General features: G+C 47.0%; 1 protein-coding gene across 1 annotated transcript in view; it reads right to left on the bottom strand.

Moving 5' to 3' along the window:
• Positions 1-21,681, bottom strand: part of DNAH14 (dynein axonemal heavy chain 14) — a 328,569-nt gene that overhangs the window by 37,049 nt on the left and 269,839 nt on the right. The window contains exons 71-77 of the mRNA XM_040451938.1: positions 21,452-21,650; positions 15,428-15,643; positions 13,325-13,410; positions 10,564-10,720; positions 9,057-9,267; positions 4,564-4,666; positions 2,499-2,726 (exon numbers count right to left, since the gene is read on the bottom strand). Of these exons, the coding sequence (XP_040307872.1) occupies positions 2,499-2,726; positions 4,564-4,666; positions 9,057-9,267; positions 10,564-10,720; positions 13,325-13,410; positions 15,428-15,643; positions 21,452-21,650 (1,200 nt within the window). The remainder of the gene's footprint in view (positions 1-2,498; positions 2,727-4,563; positions 4,667-9,056; positions 9,268-10,563; positions 10,721-13,324; positions 13,411-15,427; positions 15,644-21,451; positions 21,651-21,681) is intronic.

Below are 21,681 nucleotides of genomic sequence, written 5' to 3' on the forward strand. Positions count from 1 at the left end.
AGGTAAAAAGAAACTGACACGGGCTCACTCACAAACATCATGTGTGTGAAATACGTGCGTGTGTGTGAAGCGTGTATATCCTTTCGGGCTCTTACAATTTTCTGTTCCATTGCTTGTTCCGTTTCCTGTTCTTTCTCTCTCTGGCCACTGGATCGCATTAGGTATGTGATTTTCTCGGTCTTGCCCTTGGGGCTCAGGCCCAGGTTTTGGGGGGCTTTCGGGGGCCGTAGCCTGTGCGTGGTGGAGAATGCACTGGTGCTTGGCCCAGTAGACACGGTCACCTTGAGGGTCCCCCAGGACACCCCAAGCTGCCTGACCCGGCTGGCTGGCCGGGCGCTCCCCCTAGTGGGGGGAGCTGTGTCCAAACTCAACTTCCCAGGGAACTAGAAGTTCCCACTTCCTTAACGAGGGGGGCCGTGCATAAATCCAGTTTCCCGCAAAGCTCCCAGAACTTCCAGACCGTCGGCTCGGCATCCGCAGGGTCTTTCCCTCCACTGCCAAGGCTGCTGTCGCACGCGCCGCACAGAGAGGGGGAAGGAGGGAGGGGAGGGACGGTTGTCCTCTTCTGGACAACAGCGCCATGATGTAGCCAGCTGCGTCCGGCTTGAGCAAGCCTCTCTGCAAAACGCAAGAGAGCATCAGCACCCCGGGCATGCCAGCCTGCGCCAAGTTCACACGCGCTCTGCGGCGACAGAAGACCTGCTGACACCGGGCCACCCACTTCCTACCGTCCGTTCCCCTGCAGGTGGTTTAGGATACATTTTCTAGAAAATCACTTGTAAGAGAGATGAATTATATATACACGCAGAATGAAATCCTGCTGACGGGCTCGGTTATAACCAATTTTCCTGATCAGTCCTGTCAATGTGACTCTTTCTTTCTACATCAACGATCATAGGAATTCTTTGAAGAATTTTGATACAGATTACCAAGTTGCCTTCCAGAAAGTTAGCGACAGTTCCTGCCTCTCTGTGCCGTTGTTTTAGCCACTGTGGTTGCGAAAGGTGGTATCTCACTGCGGCTTTAACGAGCATTTCCCTGACGGCTGTAGGAGTCCGTGTTCTCCAGAGAGCCAGGTGAGGAGCACACATGCAGAGAGACTTGCTGTTAGGACCTGGCTCACGTAATTACGGAGACTGACAAATCTCCAGACCTGTGGCCACAGACGCAGGAGAGACGACGGTGCACTTCCTGTCTGGAGGCCCCGAAAGAGCCGATGTTTCAGTTCAAGTCCAGAGGCTGGAAAAAGCCAGTGTTCCGGCTCAAAGGCAGACAGGCAGGAGGATTTCCTTTCTGTTCTAGTCAGTCCTTCGACCTACTGGACGAGGCCCACCCACATCGGGGAGAGGGATCTGCTTTATGACCTACCGGTTTGAATATGAATCTCACCCAGAAACATCCTCACAAACATACTCAAAACAACGTTTGGCCAAATACCTGGGGGTCTTGGGGTCCAGTCAAGTTCATATGTAAAATGAACAGCACCACTACTAATGAAATTGAGCAAAGTTTCGTCACCTGATTGCCTTTTTGTATTTCTACTGTGAACTGCCTCTCCGGGTCCTTCACCCATTGGGGTGTTTTCTTTCTCTTCTTAGTGTACAAGGAATCCTCATACAGGTAGCATATTGGCATATTAGCCATTGACATAGTAGATGCCACAGGCGTTTCCCCCAATGTGTCGTCAGTCAGCCTGCTGACTGAGTGGGGTGTGACAAAGTGCTTGAGCCCATATCCCTTGACAAAAGCCCAGAGCACAGCCGTTCGGTGTCCTGTCTGGTGAGGGGCAGAGGCACATACTCTGACTTGCAGAGGGCGTGAGCGCCGAGAAGCCCAATGAGGATGCAGAAGAGACGGGAGGGCGCCCGTCCGGGCGGGTCTAGGTGGCGGACACCCAGAGGCGGAATGAAGATTTTGCTCAGGTTTTTGGCCTATAATCTAACCTGGCGAAAGTTTAAGCAGGCGTCGCCACATGTTTACCTTAGCAATAAAAAAGTACCATGCATTAGGAAGCAGAGAGAAGGTTCTAGACAGAGAACAGTAAAGAAAGACTCCTAAGCTGTGCCCCTCCCCCAGTGGGTCAGTGCGCTCTCTCCTACTTTACACAACTCCAGCAGAAACCGCAAACATTTCGAGCGGTTTCTGTGCGTCACGCACTGTGCTGCGTGACCTATGTTAATTAGCCTGCCTCGTTCGGTGCCCTTTCGAGTGGGTGTAACATCTGGCTTGCCTTCCCTCATCCTGCTTTTTCCTTCCTTGGTCCAGGACCAAGACCCTGAGAGTTAATGAGCTCGCCCAACAGAGTAAACACTGGTACATCTATAAGCGGGAGAGCTGTGATCTGTTTCCAGAAAAGCCGGCGCGGAGATCCAAGCTTTGAAACATTAGCCTTTGTTACCTAGTTACGGAGTTCACGGGAAAAACACTCAGTGTCGTGTAGTTTGTATATATTGTTATTCATTTGTTGTTACCGTTTATTTTGAAGGTATGGCACTTACCTCCAAGTCTGAAGAACTAAATTTGTAAGCAATATTCCAGCCCAGTGTTCCATAATTTTTTCTCTCATTGATTAGAGCATTGAAAAAACATAAGCCGAATAAAAGCTTTTTCCACCACGGTCCACAGTCCAGTTTTTCAAATGTCTCTTCTGTCACCACTCCACTGCCACTGTATCCAAACGTCTGCAGTAAGTTACTTTTCAATCCTTGCGGATTTTCCACTGCAATCTTGAGAACAGGTGTGAGAAGGACCACACATGAGACACAGGCACCAGGTCTAGAGGGGACAGAGCGGGGCAGGGGACTGGCTAAGAGGGCAAAACAAAAATCCCGGGTTAATTCTTTTTTCACTTGAAAGTTTCCGTAAGAGGACTGTACCAGATTCCCTATTGTTCCAATTCAGATTTTAAAACGAAAAGTGTAACACCATCGGGCGCCTGGGTGGCTCAGTCGGCTGAGCGTCCGACTCTCGATTTCGGCTCAGGTCGTCATCCCGGGGTCGTGGGTTCGGGCTCCCTGTCGGGCTCTGTGCTGACAGCGCGGAACCTGCTTGGGATGTTTCTCTTTCTCTCTCCCTCTCTCTCCAAATAAATAAATAAATAAACTCAAAAAGAAGAAGAAGATAGGACTCAATTTAAAAAAAAGAGTGTGGGGGGCGCCTGGGTGGCTCAGTCGGTTGGGCATCCGACTTCGGCTCAGGTCATGATCTCACCGTCTGTGGGTTCGAGCCCCGCGTCGGGCTCTGTGCTGACAGCTCAGAACCTGGAGCCTGTTTCATATTCTGTGTCTCCCTCTCTCTCTCTGACCCACCCCTGTTCATGCTCTGTCTCTCTCTCTCTCTCAAAAATCAATAAACATTAAAAAAAATTAAAAAAAAAAAGAGCGTGGCTGTTAACTGTTGAAACCGTGAGGTGTCTGCAAAGCTCCCTCGTCTGCACATTGTACACAAACACATACAAGCTGTGTGCGTGTGCACGTGTGAGGATCCGAGGGTGGGAACGCGTAGGTGATACACGGACACGCGTGTATGTGAACGGCAGGTTTCCGGGTCAAGGCTCAGACCGACCACTCGCAGAGCCGCTCCTGGTGCCAGGCTCTGATGCCCCCCAGGGCCACCCAGTGGGAGTCGGATGTATCCTGAGTGCGCAGCGGGGTCTGTGTCCCGGAAGAGGACCTCGCTGCTTATCTGGACGGCCAGTGTCCGGCACAGCAGCCCCTCCTTCCAGGGATAGAGAAACGCGGGTTTGCTGGGGGAGCACAATCAGATCCTCTCCGGGGAGAGAGAAGGAGGGACCGGTCCCCGCCCCGGAGCCTAAGACTCTCACACTGCGGCCCCGGGGCCTGGAGAGCGCCCCGTGGAGTGGGTATTCCGTACCTCCCAGCATGTTGACCTTTCGAATTCCCTTCACTGCAGATGGCCAGCAAGTTTGGCTGCGAAAGCCCTGAGGATGCGGGAATGAGGCATTTTCGTTGTGTTCCCTGTCATTACTGATCTTTGGAGCCTCCTGCTCGTGCCTCGCACCCGCGTAAGGAAGCACATGTGAGGGGGAAGGCGGGAGGGAGAGAGAAAGTGTGACTCTGGGGAAGAAAGTTGCTAACATCTGAAGCGCAGCCGTGGCTTGCTAAGCGCAGCGACGGACCTGCTTGAGGTGAAATGTTCCGCGAGGCCGCCCTTCGGGCCCCTGTCCCCAACACCTGCTCTGTGGCTGCTCTCTGCCAGAGCCGTTCAGAGAATGAGCTGTGGGGTGGCAGGGCAGCAGAGGCAGGAAAAGCCTGGGCCAAACGGCCAGCCAGAGGACACAGACCCCGGGCTCCGGGTCACAGGCGCCGGAAGTCTTAGCATCCCTGTTTGAGAAAATGTCCAGCGAGCTGTGAGTCTCTTGGAAGCAGGGATCTGGCCTGCTGTGTTAGTGTCCCTCCTGGACCACAGTGCAGGGCCGAGCGCAGAGGAGAGACTCGGCGTGCTACACTCAGCACCCTCTTCGAAATCCGAGTTATGAACACAAGACAATTTACTTTCAGTGTGCCTCAGTCAATACCAAGCCCCGTCCTGCTTTGTCCGTACCTTTAAGCTCCTCTGAAGAATAGGAATCAGGAAAGAACTGCCCGACTTTGAGCTTAACCACAGCCTGAACTCAGGGTCCACTGTCACATCTGGGCTGTTAAATCTGCAAAACAGAAGGGCGATAACCTAGTTTGATGAAAAATAGTCAAGCCAAACCAACATGTTTTTAGGAATCCCAGAATCTCCATGTTGGAAGTGACCCAGAGCTCATTTAAAAAATCGTGTATGAGCCCCCCCCAGCTCTCCCTCTCCTGCGACGACGCAGGGATCTGCATAAGACCCAGTAAGGCCCAGCTTTGAAAAGTAGTTTTTCCACCTAAGCTCAAGAGTGCGCACTGCAAAAATCCTTGGAAAAAGTACAAATTAAGAACAAAGTGAGTGAAGTGTTTCCCCGGTCAAATCTGGAACAACAACGTCGAAATAAGTGACGGTGGCCACAGATTATCCATCGAATAAAACAGGAACATGATTGATACAAAGAAGCCAATGAATAAATGCAGGAGAAGGTAAGCCTCCTCCTTAGGAAAGAACATCACTTAATAAATTTAGAAGGAATTGTGGAATTAGAAAGTCACTGTTTGGCAAATAATAAAGCCATAATTCAGTCAAAAATTCCCAATGGTGGTGCCTGGGTGGCTCAGTCGGTTGAGCGCCCGACTTCGGCTCAGGTCATGATCTCACGGTCTGTGAGTTCGAGCCCCGCGTCGGGGCTGTCAGCTGTGCTGACAGCTCAGAGCCTGGAGCCCGCTTCGGATTCTGTGTCTCCCTCTCTCTCTGTTCCTCCCCTGTTCATGCTTTTTTAATTCAAAAATAAATAAATAAATAAATAAATAAATAAATAAATAAATAAATAAAAGATTGTAAAAAGCACCAACCTGTACCCATGAATGAGAACTGGGAACCTCAGGCAACTGAGGACCCCACATGTGCAAGCACACACACACACGTGTGCAAATGCACACACGTTTTGAAAGCAACAGATACTGTTACTTTCGTGAAATGGTCCCGTGTAACCGAGATAGAGCTAAAAGCAGGTTTTAATCAGAACTAAGAAGGGGCACCTGGGTGGCTCAGTCAGTTAAGCATGCGACTTCGGCCCAGGTCATGAGATCTCATGGTCTGTGAGTTCGAGCCCCGTGTCGGGCTCTGTGCTGACAGCTCGGAGCCTGGAGCCTGCTTCGGATTCTGTGTCTCCCTCTCTCTATGCTCCTTCCCAGCTTGCATGCTCTCTCTCTCTCAAAAATAGACGTTAAAGATTAAAAAAAAAATCCCAACTGTGTGCTCTCGATACGATGCACCAGGGACACAAATGTACTGTGTGGCTTTTCTGCAATACCGCGTAACCACAGTCTGACCGTGAGAAAACGGCAGGCAAACCAAACGGATGGAACCGGCTGGTGCTTTTCAGAACTGTCCAAGTTATGAAAGACAAAGACTGAGGAACGATCTAGAATAAGGAGGATTTAAGAGCCAAGACAGCTGAATGCAATGAGAAATCCTGAATGAGAACCTGGACCAGAATTTTTTTTTTTTTTTTTTTTTTTTTTGCAGTAAAAGATGTTATTTGGGGGCCAGCGGGCTAGGTAGGACTGAGGTGATCAGATCATCGGTGAGCACACTGGCGTGTCTGAGGACCAAGCGGCATCATGTTCTCAGCTGGCTTCCAATGATTCAGAAAAGAATTACATACAAATGTATGAACAAGCGAAAGACAAGAAATGGCCAATGTTAACAACCGGGAACCAGAGGGCGGGGGAGGGGAGCGGTCATCCTGTTCGTGCAGCTTTTCTGCATGTCTGATTATTTTTGTCAAATGTGCAAAACAAATCCAAACAACAAAAGCAAAACAAACAAACAATGAAACAACCCCACAGAACCCAAAAGACAACAACAACAAAAATCAAACACAGAATTAAACAGAAAAACAAAAATAAACTAAAACCCTGGGGCTCTGGCTGGCTCAGTTGGTTGAACCTCTCACTCGGTTTCAGCTCAGGTCACGATCTCACCGTTGGTTGAGTTCGAGCCGCACTTCAGGCTCCGTACCGAGCGCGGAGTTGACCTGGGGTTTGCTCTGCCTCTCTCTCTGCCCCTCCCCTACTTGTGTTTTTTTTCTCTCTCTCTCAGAATAAACACCCACCCAGTAAAATCCCACTAACTAGGTATAAGTACGCCTTTCCTTTTCTCTTTCTCTTTTTTTAAATAAAAACAGTACACTGTAATATGGTTTGTAGCCCGATAGTTTTCCTTAGTAATGTGTTGTGAACACATTTCCTTAACTCTTAAATCTAAGAAATTTGCTTCACAGTTTTCTCTCTCATAGTAGGCTGTAGTCTTAAACCCTTAAAGGCTTGATTTGATAAAGAAGTGTGAATTCCTCTTAATTATACTCTGACTACATAGACTGCTTTTTTTTTTTTATGCGCTGTTAACTACTTTTATTAAGCTTCTGAAATTCTGTTCTGAAGAACATTCCTCTAATTTCTCTTTTTCTTTTTTTAAAAGTTTTTTTTAAGGTTATTTATTCATTTATTTTTGAGAGAGGGAGAGAGAGAGCAGGGGAAGGGCAGAGAGAGAGAGAGAGGATCCCAAGCAGGCTCTGCACCGGTGCTGAGTCCGATGCTGGACTTGAACTCACAAACTGTGCGATCATGACCTGAGACGAAACCGAGACGCTCACCCGACTGAGCCTCGCAGGCGCCCCGACTAGTCTCTCTTTTTAAATGATACATTGCTATCTGCCATTCTGTTGTTCTCGAGCCTAGCGCACTCTGGAAGGCTGACCGACGTCGTCTGGTCCCTCCCGCGCACAGTCCCTAGACTGATTCTTGGCAGGTGCCCTGTTGGTAGTGTTCGAATGACTAATGAATGAGGGGCGTGGCGGGAATTATCATGTCGCCTTCCAAGGTTTACAAGTACTGAAATTACACCACTGAGCAGTCTTGTCTTCTGGCTCTTTTTTTTTTAATTTTTTTTTTTAACATTTATTTATTTTTGAGACAGAGACAGAGCATGAACGGGGGAGGGGCAGAGAGAGAGGGAGACACAGAATCGGAAACAGGCTCCAGGCCCTGAGCTGTCAGCTCAGAGCCCGACGCGGGGCTCGAACTCACGGACCGCGAGATCGTGACCCGAGCCGAAGTCGGCCGCTTGACCGACTGCGCCACCCGGGCGCCCGTCTTCTGGCTCTTAAATGGCAAAGTACATACGAGGAGATTATTAAGAACTTTGTAAACTGTTGAAGGCACAGGAGTCAGAACAGAACGGACGATCCTAGCGAAGCTTTTAGAAATTTAATTGAGGCAGGTGCATTTGGCTTCTGGTTCCCTGTGGGTGTGCCCAGCCTTAGAACATAGTGTGAAGGGGAGGGCCTTACACACACACATGTGCACGCACTCACAGGACAGCGCGACCACACAGGTGAGGCCGACACAAGTGAACCGTTGGAGAGAAAACTATCGATGGCAACCGGTTAAAACTCACTCGACCAGTTTAAACCCCGCCCACCGCCGCTCCGTGTTAGCATAACTACCTTCCAGCTACTTCCACCGCCAACTGGAAGCCCGAGCCCCGGCAGGGCAGCTTCTGCCTGAGTGAGCGTCTCTTTGCAACGGGACGGAGCCAGAGAAAGTCAGAGGAAGCGCTAAGGATAGGCCAGAAAGGAGGGACAGGAGCTGTTTGGAATCGTGTAGAATGTTAAAATCTAAGGTCTGGATGCACACGTGTGTGCGTGGGGCATGTTTTCTGCTGAGAGGGAGGGCTGAGGAGGAGAAAGTGGGCAACGGAATGGAGAGCAACAGTCAGGGAGGCTTTTTTTCCCTGTAAAACCGACGTATTCTTAGTGGAGTTTTAAAGTTCTTAGGGCAGGGGCGCCTGGGTGGTGCAGTCGGTTAAGCGTCCGACTTCAGCCAGGTCACGATCTCGCGGTCCGTGAGTTCGAGCCCCACGTCGGGCTCTGGGCTGATGGCTCAGAGCCTGGAGCCTGTTTCCGATTCTGTGTCTCCCTCTCTCTCTGCCCCTCCCCCGTTCATGCTCTGTCTCTCTCTGTCCCATAAATAAATAAAAACGTTGAAAAAAAAATTAAAAAAAAAAAATAAAGTTCTTGGGGCAAAAAGAACCCAGGTAAGAAAGCTTAATTTTCCCCCGAGTGGCCCAGCACTTTACTTTATTATTGCTTAAATGCGTTCATTTCCACTTTCACCTCATTGTTTTTCTCTGTTTTTGTTTTTTTTTTTTAAAGATTATTTATTTATTTTGAGAGAGGGAGGAGGGAGGGGCAGAGAGAGGGGAAGGCAGAGAGAATCCCAAGCAGGCTCCACACTGTCAGCACGGAGCCCGACGCGGGGCTTGAACTCGTGAACCACGAGATCGTGACCTGAGCCGAAATCAAGAGTCGGAGGCTCAACCGATGGAGCCCCCCCCCCCCCAGGCGCCCCTCATCCCACTGTTTTGGTACTTAGCGGATCCCTTACAAATACACGTAAGCCTCTTACGATTCTATGATGGAGCAGAGCCGTGGCATGAACGACGTGGCGAGATGGCAGTTCTGGAGGAAGACCCACTGTGTGGGGCTGCTCAGGGCCTTCACAAGGACCTCCTCTGCCTTAGCGGCCTGGCCACGGCCCAGGGAAAGCACCGTCACATGCTGCGTTCTTCCTTTTAACTCTTGCGCGAACCTCAGGAGCATGTTGGTGAGGTCAGTCCCTGGAACAACGTGGAAACGTGCACCCTGTTGTAAATGCATTTCGTTCCCTCTTAAAAAAACGCAACCTAGTGATGATGGGGTTGTGGCAGGAGGCGCAGTCACGGAGGGGAAACTACAGGGTTTGGGTCACACACGGAGTTCAGATCTTGGTTCTGCTACTAACTGGGTGGCCTGGGTTTTCTAACATATGGGGGTGACAGTACCTACCTGCAGCAGTGACTGCTGGTTATCTGCTCCAGCATCTAGTTGTCCCCCTCTCCTTAGCAGCTGACCCCAATGTTACCCAAGATGACTGTGTCCCCAGCTGAAATACTTCATTTTTAGCAGCTAGGTATGGGCATCTAAGTTGGTAGCAGTTTGTTCAATTGTTGTATAATACTTCCTTTCTTCCATTCTATATATTGTTTGGAGTGTGGGCGTGAGGGCTGGAGCCCCGGCAGCCACCCTGGGCTACGTCCTCAGGAAATGCACAGCACCTACTATGAGTGTGTCAGGCACAGAGTGGCTGCTTTACATGAAAGGTTAGAGAGACAAAGCCTCCACAAGGACACACTTTTCTAATTCTTTTTTGCCTAATAGAATCAAAGTTTGAAAATGGTGAATTCTAAAGACATATTTGATCTGGAGATGATGAAGAATAAAAGGTGAGTTAAAATACTTCGCTTAGGGTCTGTTGGGCAAAGACAAGGGAAAAAGCATTTGGAGCTTTGAGGAATACAAGGGCTGGGTGGACGGGGCCGCTTTCTGATGGTTTGTTTTATATACATATTCATGAGCTAACATATTAAAACAGTTGATAAATACAAGGGCAGTCCCAACTTCCAGATCAATAATATGTGTTTAGGAGATATATTCTGCACAGAAAATTGGTACCGGTAAGTTTTTCCACGGTTAGGTTATGAATCCGGGAAATTGTATTCTTCTTTGTTCTTTTACATTTTTGGAAACATTCAGTCTTCATGTAACTTAACGTTTTAATCTGTCCCTTTCCCCAATTATGTAAGTAAGAATAGGAAAAGACTTTAAACATAAAAATACCCAACACAGAACCTACTTCTCTACGCCTTTTTTAAAAGTTTATTTATTTTGAGAGAGAGAGAGAGAGAGAGAGAGAGAGAGAGAGAGAGAGAGAGAGAGAATATCCCAAGCAGGCTCCACGCCATCACCACAGGGCCCGACGTGGGTCTTGAACTCACGAACCATGAAATCGTGACCCGAGCCGAAACCCAGAGTCGGACGCCTCGCCGACAGAGCCCCCGGCGCCCCATTTGGTGAGCGCCGCACGGGCCTCTTACCGTGGGAGTGCAGAAGTATCAGTGGCGTTGTGGCACTGGATCCCTCATAGGACTCTTGCAAACGAATTCCAGTCCTGAGAGCATATTCATCTCCCATTTTTTCAGTTACAAACCTTCTCACTGAATTCTTTAGCTGCTCCGGCTGAAGAATTTTGATCTGAAAGAGAAAGCACCAAAGGCACGTTCCCTGTGGCAAAACGGAACCAAACAAGGAGGCGTTCGTCATTCTCGTCCCCGGAGCTCTGCGGTGTCCCTCGTTCTGGGAAACTGCAGCGGGCGGGTCTGTGCGGTGGGGAGACCGCGGCCACCGCTCGGGGGCCCTCACGTGGCCCTTCCTCGGGGCCTCTGTCTCTCACACTCTGACAGAGATCTTGCCTCGGACGTGAGATCCAGGTTATGGTCCCCGATTTCTCGTGGGCACATCCTCCCCGCTGTCTGCGTCTGGAGCAGGAAGACCCCACCGCGTGTGGATGGAAGTCAGGAGCGCCCTGGCTCCTCTAGTAACAACATGGAGATAAACAGCCCAGCAAGCTGGGTGCGGATCGAGAAAGAACTCTAGCGGGACCGAAAGGTTTTGGAAACCGTGTCCACGTGGTGAGTAGAGGGGCTCAGGGCCCGTCGGAAGAAATCACTGCACCTCTTGGAGGAAACACCTTCGGCATGAAAATCGTTTCAAACGAGCCACTTCTGTGCTCTCTGGGAACTGACCATGGATTCTGTCCTGAGCATTTTCAGCATCAGAGAGTCCGCCAGTTAAGGCAAAGCTGAAACCGTGTGGGTCTGTGAGGGTGCCCTGGGCTGGACCGTGGGAAGTTGCCATTTTTACATGTCAAATCCGTCAAATATCGGCAAAGTCACTGTTTAACATAATACATGTGATCAATACATCAAATTCGAATCTTTTCTGTTATTTCTTGGAAAAATTAATCTTAATTTTATTTGACTTAAGTGGAGCATGTATGTGTGTGTCTATATATATATTTTTCTTTCAAGTCTTTACAAAATTTATTATTTATTTTGAGGGGGGCGGAGGGGCAGAGCGAGAGGGAGAGAGAGAATCCCAAGCAGGCTCTGCACTGTCAGCACAGAGCCCAACACGGGGTTCGATCTCACAAACTGAGAGATCGTGACCTGAGCCGAAATCAAGAGTCGGACGCTGAACCCACTGAGCCCCTCCCCGGGAGCCCCTGTGTGTATATATTTTTAAATGAGTATCGGCCACACACAGAGCATCTGGGGTCTAAGGGCCCAGCTCGGCCAGTGTGTCCAGTGAGTGGAAGCGTTAGAATCAGCTGAGGCCAGCAGACAGTGAGGTGTGGTCCCGACACGTCACCACTGAGGGTGTCACCGCCCAGGGTCTGTGCTCCCAGATGTGAGTGTACCCCCCGCCCCCCTTACTTTACTGGCCAACAGAGCAGCACTGTAGGTCGGGGGTGTGCTGAACTCTTTTCCAAGCAGCCACGAGCGGTTCTGGAAAGTTTCCTGGCGTCCGTGTCCCCCCGTTGCCATCCTTCCCGGCCGCTCTCCTGTCTGGCAGGCCGTCGCGATGGGGAGCGGTGCGCTGACCGGACCGGGCCTTGTCCTGATGGGGCTCTGCGGTATCGTCCTTCCCCGGGCGCCCCGCCTTCTTTCTAATCTAGTCTCACTTCATCTCGCAGGGGGCGTCTCAGTTTCTGACTCTTACAGGTCAGGCCCCGTTTCAAATATCCTAACCGGTTTCTTTGTACGTACATGCAACACTTTATCAGACCAGGTCTTCCGACTGTGGGTTTGGGAAAACGGGATCAGTATACTCACAAAGTTTGCAGTTCACAAGTGGAGATCACCTGGCGCTTACCGGGCCAAGGAAATGTAGCAGAGGCCTTAACGACCAGTTAATTTCTCCGTGAAGGTCATACATACTGGCTACATAAAACTCGAGTGATACGAAAAGGCAGAAGTTGAAAAGTGAAGGCCCTGTTTTCTAGAAGACCACTGTCGTTTCTTGCGGCTCCTTCCATTCTCTGTGCGCGTGCGCACATCGCTTCTTCCACACGGGGAGTCCTACCCGCAGACTGGTGCCCAGCATTCGTGTTAACATGGCTTAAATGTATCTTTGTGTTAGTCTGGTTCTCTTTCCTCAAGACTTTGAAGTCTCGTAAGAAAGATCTCCATAGGTTCAGATCCACTGGTCTGGGACAAATTACACTCGAAATGTTGAGACAAGCAAGACAAAGTGAACATGTCTATAAGCCACATGCAGTGTTTGGGGCAATCACCCTCTGGAGTAAATTTTAAAGTGTTACAAGAATAAAATTTAAGGCAGAAATCGAAGGGTTACCGGCTGTCGAGGCTGCTGTTTGCAGAAGTCGGGGCGGAGGTGGGAGAGAGAGGAGGGATTTCTCCATCACTAAACTAGATGGCGGATGAGGAAATAAAAGGAGTTTTTTGGGTGATAAGGGTGAATCCAGGATGATGTACTTGGAAGAAGTAGGCGGGTCCTGAAAGGGGCTGGGGAGAAGGCCTGTTCATCTCTCAAATGTACCCACTTTCTAAGTCCTCGCCCCCTGGGGGGAGGGAGGGGGGGCGCGGAGCACCACCCACCCGACTGGACGCTCCGCACAAAAGAAACAGTAAGGAGCTGACTGCTTCCCTCCAACATCAACATTCCTTGTAAAATCCACGTATTTTGCTAATAACAATTTAAATTGGAATGGTTTCAGTTACTGCTAAAGTGCTCAAAACACTGAGAACATCACTACTTTCTTGTAGCGCATCTTACCAGGATGAGTCTTTGAAATGGAGTGAGTTTCTCCCAGTGGAAATTCACAGGACTATATATTTCTTCAACTTCAGTCAGAAGTGCAGCTAGATAAAATTTAGAGAGAGACACAGAGATGGACAGTCAAATGCCCTGGGTCACTAAAGAGACACCGCGATGAAAATTTTAGCATAAAACTGTCAGTTTTTTTTTTTTTTTAGACATGGCTGACTTCTTTTAAAGTGAACTTTATTCCTATAAGACCTGAGGGGTCCTCGAGGTCACAGGTGAGGTGGACCTCGGGCCAGGGAGCAGGGCTTGGCCGACACTTCCTAACCTGCTCTGCATGTGAATACATGCTTTCCTGGTGAATACAAACTGATAACTCTAGGGGTTAGACATTTCTATTCATGGGGCGCCTGGGCGGCTCAGTCGGTTAGGCATCCGACTTCAGCTCAGGTCATGATCTCGTGGTTCGTGGGTTCGAGCCCCGTATCGGGCTCTGCGCTGACAGCTCGGAGCTTGGAGCCTGCTTCGGATTCTGTGTCTCCCTCTCTCTCTGCCCCTCCCGTGCTTACACTCTGTCTCTGTCTCTCTCAAAAATAAATAAACATTAAAAAAATTTTTTTTTAAATATATACAAAAAAGAGATTTCTATTCATAATCTACCCGTAACAGATATGGGACATGAGAATTAAATGGAAACACAACACGATTCCTAAATTTTGGAAAAACTGACTATTATCCATATCTGGTTGTTTCGTGCTGCCACAGGGTCCTCTGGGCTCACCCGCCCCCACGAGGTGGGGAGCCTTCTGGTTTCGCTTCCAGCCATCCCCGACGCAGTCATGGTTCCTACCTACCTCCTATCCCTAGGTATTTCCCTTCCCCAGCGTCTACCTTTAAATACAACTTGGATTATAGAAATAGCTTTTTTGAATAGAGTGAAAATAGGTTTGCTGGTCTTAGAAAAAAAAGCCTACGATATATGAAAGTCTAGTTACAAATGGATACATCGTTTTGTTCCCCCTAAAATAAAAAGATCTTCACTTTACAAAATAATGACCGGGGGCGGGGGGGGGGGGCGGGGGGGGCGGGGAGGAGAGCTTCGAAATCAGAACTGGAAATCAGGAAGCTGTAAAAGAAAAATAGACGTGACTACTGGCCACACAGACACTTCAGCATGGCTGGCACAGACACCATCGATAAATCCAACCGACAGTGGCCGATTTGTAAAAATACTTGAACGAACAAGTTAGCATCCTCAACGAAACAAAGCTGATCATCGATTACACCAGTAGGGTTCTTACAGATGGCCAAAGAAGAATAAGCAATTCAGTAGAAAAATGGGCCGAGTACATAAACAGGTAAATCCAAATGGTCAACAAACACCCGAGAAGGTACTTAAATGTAGTGCTGGCCAGGAAATCCAAGTTAGAGTACCTTAACGTCTTCAGATTGGCAAAAGTTACCAAAAAATCAATAGCCCTCTTGGAAAAGAGGAAGTCATGTATCGCTGGTGGAAACAGAAATTATGCTGGACTTTTCAGACAAGCAACCTAGCGGCAATCTATTACCATAAAAATAATATGCTTTTGATCCACGAGGTCCCTTTCTGGCCGCCTGTCCCAAGGAAAAAGACCAAAGGAAATGCCTGTAAGGATGTGTCGGTTCCCGCGAGACAGAGTGGCATCTTGTGACAGGAATGTGGAAGAAGAGTGGAGAGGAGTGTGGAGGGAGACATGCTAGGATGTGGGTGGAGGTCAGGGGGCAGCGAGCAGGGCAGGGCGCCCGAGGGGCAGACGCGACAGGGCAGGTGTGCCGAAAACAGCGCCATCTGCAGTGAGCGACTTCCAGAGCGCACCTGCTGCATAAAACGACCCATGGGACACGGGTGGGGTGCACGTGTGGCGGTGGGTGGCGCAGGCGCCGCCCGAGTTCATGCTCAGTCGCAAGACCCGCGTGAAGCCTGCATTAAGCGACACGAGCCGGGCTCACAGCTGAGCTACGTTCCTCCCTGCGATTTTCTCATAAGATATCGAGCCACGTGTGTAAGCTGACAATCCACACACACGCACACGCGCGACTAGGTCAGAGTAAACAGAACGTTGAATGCTCTCTTACTTCCCTCCGGTGGAGCCTTTTCTGGAGAGAAAGGCAGGCTCATCAGGCAATAGACAGCCTCACTGCTTTTGAAAGCGTCCCACTGTGACACATTTGATAGAAGGGACTCGCACAGCAGAGCGAACGGTTCAAGTTCGTGGCTGACGTACAGACACTGCTTCCACGTGGAATCCGACAACCACTGAAGGTGCCGATTTCTGCAAGTTTCATACCTGTCTAATAGAGAATGGGAAAGGAGCATGTTAAAAAGAGACGATGTTCTCGACCTTTGAGTTGCTCACCAAAAGCAGACGATTAATAAATATCTGTTGTTGAGGAAAAGCTCATGTTATGTAAAAATCAGTTACACAAATGGCCACTTTTTATTGTGGCAAAAACACATAAAATTTCTCATCTTAGCCAACTGTAAGCGTAGAGTTCATCAGTGTTACGTACGTTCATATTGTCGTGAAACAGATCTCCGGAACTTCCCCTGAGAGTCTGAAACTCTGTCCCCATGAAACAGCCCTCCCCTAGCCCCTGGGCACCCCTGTCATACTTCCTGTTTCTAGGATCCCAGCCACTCCAGATACCTGGAGTTGTGTAAGTGCAGTTACAGTCTTCGTCTCCTTGTGACTGGCTTATTTCACTCAGCACGATGTCCTCCAGGTTCATCCATGCCGTAGCAGGTGACAGGCTGTCCTCCTTTTCGAGGCTGAAAAATATTCCCTTGCACGTATACACCATTTTGTTTATCCCTTCACCCGTTGGTGGATATCTGGGTTGCTTGCACCTATCGGCTGTTGTGAACAGTACTGCCGTGAACACAGGTGTGCAAATATCAGTCTGAGACCCTGCTTCCAATTCTTGTGGCTACGTACGTAGATACGGTGTTGCTGGATCATACGGTAGTTTTATTTTTAATTTTTTGAGGGGCCTCCATGCTGTTTTCCATTAAGAGTTGCACCATTTTACAATCCCACCAAGAATGCACAAGGGTTCTGATATCCACACATCCTTGTCAGCGCTTGTGATTTTCTGTTTTTGTTTTGTTTTGCAGCAGCTATCCAAATGAGTGTGAGATATCTCATTATGATCTTTTGATTTGCATTTCCTGATGATTAAGGATGTTGAACATCTTTTCATATGCTTGTTGGCCGTTTGTGTATCATCTTTAGAGAAACGTCTATTCAAGTCCTTTGCCCATTTTTAAATTGGGTTATTTGATTTTTTGTTGTTGTTGAGTTATTGAGTTCCTTAGGTACTCTGTACATTAACTCCTCATCAATATCCTTATTAGTATGATATCCTTATTGATGTATAATTTGAAATAGCTTTTCCTATTCCACAGGTTGCCTTCTGACTCTGTTGTTTGTGTCCTTTGAGGTTCCTAAGTTCGATGTAGTCCTATTTGTCTGTATTTGCTTTTGTTGCCTGTGCACTGGTGTCATATCCAAGAGATCACTGCCGACTCCAGTATCAGAAAACTTTTCCCTTAGGCTTTCTTCTAAGAGTTTTGTAGTTTTAGGTCTTACGTTTAGATCTTGAATCCATTTCGAGTTTGTTTTTGATTTGGCATAAGGATCCGATTTCATTCTTTTCATGTGGATACCCAGTTTTCCCGGCTCCGTTTGTTAAAGAGACTGTCCTCTCCTCCACCGAGTGGTCTTTCCGTCCTTATTGAAGATCACTGGACCATATAGGTGAGGGTTAATTTGTTCTGCTCCATTGGTCTTTTAGCTGTCCTTATGTCAGGGACAGACTGTTTTCATTCCTGTAGCCTTATACTAGAGCTTGACACCAAGAAGTATGATGCCTCCAACTTCGTTTTTCTTTTTCAGAATTGTTTTGTCTATTTAGAGTCCCTGGGGATTCTACATGAATTTTAGGAAGAATTTTTCTAGACTTGCAAAAAGTGCCTTTGGGATTGTGTTAGGAATTGCACTGAATCTGTAGATTGCTCTGGGTTCGTATGGACATCTTAACAATATTAAGTATGCCAATCCATGAACATGGGATGTCTTTCCATTCATTTGTGTTGTCTTTGATGTTTTTCAGCAACGTTTTATAGTTTTCAGTGTACACATCTTTCACCTCCTCAGTTAGGTTTATTCCGAAGTGTTTTATTCCTTTTGATGTTATTATAAATGGGATTGTTTTCTTAATTTCCTTTTCATATTACTTGTTGTTAATGTATAAAAAAGCACCTGATGATGTACATTGGTTTTGTATCTTGCAACTTTGCTGTTTTGGTTTACTACCTGTAACAGGGGTTTTGTGGACACTTAAGAGTTTTCTTACATAGAAGATCATGTCATCTGTGAACAAAGATAATTTTACTTCTTCCTTCCCAATTTGGATGTCTCTTCTTTCTTTTTCTTGTCTAATGTTTGCCTTTAACTTCCGTTGTTAAAAACAAGCGGTGAGAGCAGGGGGCATCCTTGCCTTGTTTCTGATCTTAGAGAAAAACCTCAGTGTTTCACCACCGAGCACAATGTTAGCTGTGGGTTTTTCCCAAATGACTTTTCCTGTGTGGACGTACTTTGCTTCTATTCCCAGTTTGTGGAGTGGTTTTAATCCTGAAAGAGCTGAATCTTATCAGATGCTTTTTTCTGCCTCAATTAAAATGGTCATGTGGTTTTGTCCTTCATTCTGTTAATGTGGTCGTTACAGTGATTGGTTTTCCTTATGTAAAAATGCCCTTGCAATTCCAGAAATAAATTGCGCTTGGTCACGGCGTGTAATCCTTTTAATAGGCTATTGAATCTGGTCTGCTGTATTTTGTTGAGAAATTTTACATCTATAGTCATCAGAAATACTGGTCTCTAGTTTTCTTTTCTGAAGGAATCCCTGGCTTTGGTATCAGGTTAACGCTGGTCTTCCAAAACAAGCTTGGAAGTGTTCCCTCCTCCTCATTTTTTTTGAAGAGTTTCAGGAAAATTTGTGTTTATTCTTTTTTAAATGTTTGGTAGAATTTTCCCGTGCAGCCATTTGGCCCAGGCCTTTTCTTCGTTGGGAGATTTTTGCTGAATGAGTCAATCTCCTTACTTGTTATAAGTCTGTTCAAATTTTCCATTTCTTCATGATTCAGTCTTGGTAGATTATGTGTTTCCATTTCTTCTAGGCTGTCCAACTGGTTGGCATATAGTTGTTCATAGTAGTCCCCTATGATCCTTTTTATTTTTGAGCATGTTTTAATGTTTCTGCTTTCATTTCTGATTTTATTCAAGTCTTATTTTATTACTCTAGCTTAGACTTTGTTAATTTTGTTGATATTTTCAAGAAGCCAGCTATAGGTTTTCTTTTCTATTTTTTAAATTCTCTATTTTGTTTGTGCTTCATTCTTTCCTGTTTCTTTCCTTCTGCTAGCTTTGTGTTTAGTTAGTTCTTTGTTTTCGCTAGTTCTTTGAGGTAGTTTATTTGAGAGCTGTTTTTTTAAATATTAAAAAAAATTTTTTTTAATGTTTATTTAGTTTTTGAGAGAGAGAGAGACAGAGCGTGAGCTGGGGAGGGCCAGAGAGAGGGAGACACAGAAGCCGAAGCAGGCTCCAGGCTCTGAGCTGTCGGCACAGAGCCCGACGCGGGGCTCGAACCCACGAACCATGAGATCACGACCTGAGCTGAAGTCGGATACTTAACCGACTGAGCCACCCAGGCGCCCCTTAAAATATTTTTTAATGTTTTATTTATTTTTGAGAGACAGAGAGAGAAAGAGAGAGAGACAGAGCATGAGCAGGAGTGAGAGAGAGGGAGACATAGAATCAGAAGCAGGCTCTGGACTGAGCTGTCAGCACAGAGCCTGATATGGGGCTTGAACTCACGGACCACAACATCATGACCTGAGCCGAAGTCGGACACTTAACTGACTGAGCCACCCAGACGCCCTGAGACCTGTTTTTTTTTTATTGTATGCATTTATAGTTATAAACTTCTTTCTTACTATTACTTTTGCTGTATCCCATAAGTGACGTATTGTTTTCATTTTTATTTGTCTCAAGATATTTTCTAATTTCCCTTGTGACTTCTTTGACCCATTGGTTAAGAGTATGTTATTTAATATCCACATTTTGGATTTTTCATATGATATCGATTTCTAGTTTCAGTCCCTGTGGACAGAAAAGGATATTTTATATATCAATCACAGTGCTTCGAGACCCAAGTCTCTAACTTAAGAGAGTGGTTACTTGAGTTTTGGTCCATTCAAAAACTGGAATGTCGTGTAGACATTAAAAGTCTATTTCCTGGCAGAGGAAGCTCCTTGTGACATGTCATTAATTTGAAAAAGGTTAGGTGTAAGTCTGTTCAGCAGTCACCTTAAAGAATACAGGAGTATTCTTATACGAGTATGAATGTATGTAAAGAAGACATATAGGGAGGAAAACTAGTGGAAGGAAAAACCACAAAAATATTAACAGCGATTATCTCAGGACTGTGGAATTACATAAGATTCATTTGCTTCTTTTTGCTTCTCTGTAGGTTGTAATGGTTTGCTTAATAAACACATGCTGCTTATATAATAATAATAATAATAATAATAATAATAATAATAATAAAGGAAGCTATTGAAGTTTGTTGTTTCTTTAAATACACTGGAGATGTTTTCAGGGTTCCGAGTGTAGGGGATGCCAGTGGGCTGGCTGTTTGGCTGCCGGCCTTGTCTCCTGGTCACAGGTGAGGGGTTCGGGAGTGGGTCCCTGACTGGGGCTGTGGCGCGCAGACCCGCCCTCTCGGACCCGTGGGGTCTGACCGAGGACTGTTGGGCGCTGAGTTGTGGTGACAGCAGTCACCGCTCTTCTCGTGCTGCTGCGTGGCTCTGTGTACTTACCTTGCTGTTTCCTGAGATACCCCAGATTCCTTCTCAACATTTTTATTTTATTTTTTGGTTTAAGATATTGAGTTATTAAAAAATTTTTAATGTTTTTATGTTTGATAGAGAGAGAAGCATGAGCAGGGGAGGGGCAGAGAGAGACAGAGACACAGAATCCGAAGCAGGCTCCAGGCTCCCAGCCATCAGCACAGAGCCCGACGCGGGGCTCGAGCTCGTGAACACCGAGATCACAACCTGAGCCAAAGTCGGACACTCAACTGACTGAGCTACCCAGGCGCCCCAAGATACTGAGTTATTGTCTGTTTTTCTGCAAGCAAAGCAATCTTAATAAACTCATAAGAACATTTACTGACTCAACAGTCATTTACCGAACATCCGCATACCAGGCTTCAGTAAAATAAAAACAAATGAAAACCAAAACAAAACTATCCAAACGTCTGGTGTCCTCAAGAGCAATTCTTTTGTATTTCCCTTCTGACTTCTATGCTCTGCTAATAGTCTCAAAAACTTGCCAAGGACATTCCAAACCAGCCCCTCTTCTCCCTCGGGGACAGCATCAGATGACCTTTAACTGGACACTTCCTGTGACTTAAGGTCCCAACACAGCACTACGATGTGCCATTGAACTGCATGCTTAAAAATAGCTGAGAAGGTGAATTCTATGCTGTGTGTATTTTACCACAATTTAAGAAATAAATATATTTAAAAATGTGCAGCACAGGAGGATTTGAAAAGATCCCGCACTTACGTGGCTTTGCTAACCATTTTGCAGAAGCATGATTTTTTGTGATTCAAATTTTCAAGGAATTTTCATAAGAAACTGAGGGGGACCGTGGTTAGGAGGGGTAAAGTTTCGCTCTAGGTGGTATTTTATCAGTGTGTGGGTGTGCGTGTGTGTGTACGTGTGTGTGCGTGTGTCCTTAATGACCAGCACTGGGCATTCGGTGTAATACAACAGGATTACAATAACCACAGCAAACGCCATTCATTCATTCATTCATTCATTCACTTCTTCAACAATTACTAAGCACCAATTATATGTTCAACGGATGAAGATACAAGGATGAATTACACGTCACACTTGACCTGAAGCTACTTTTAGTTTAGTCCATATAGAAACACCGGCTTGGAGCACCTTAAACATCTCTCAGGGTTTTTCAGGGAAACACGTTTTTAACAGGTTTTTGCTGAACCCAGAGCAAGGACCTTTTACTTACTGTTAAGTCTAGGCTGGGGCATCACACCTTTAACGTTCGTCAACGTGTCGGAATGTAAGAAGATGTCCCATTCTTCGTCCGGTAGGGACCCGATGTCATCCGGCACTGGACTGCCCCCAGCATTATTCTGCATGATCGTGGTGCAAAGCCGGAAGGAGAAACACAGCTTGTGTTGGTGAAACAGAGCTGAGGACACCACCTAGGGGGAAACGTTAACGTCAGACTAGCCC

This window comes from Herpailurus yagouaroundi, unplaced genomic scaffold (genome assembly GCF_014898765.1).
Source record: "Herpailurus yagouaroundi ecotype Mexico unplaced genomic scaffold, PumYag 205, whole genome shotgun sequence".
NCBI classification, from domain to species: Eukaryota; Metazoa; Chordata; class Mammalia; order Carnivora; family Felidae; genus Herpailurus; species Herpailurus yagouaroundi.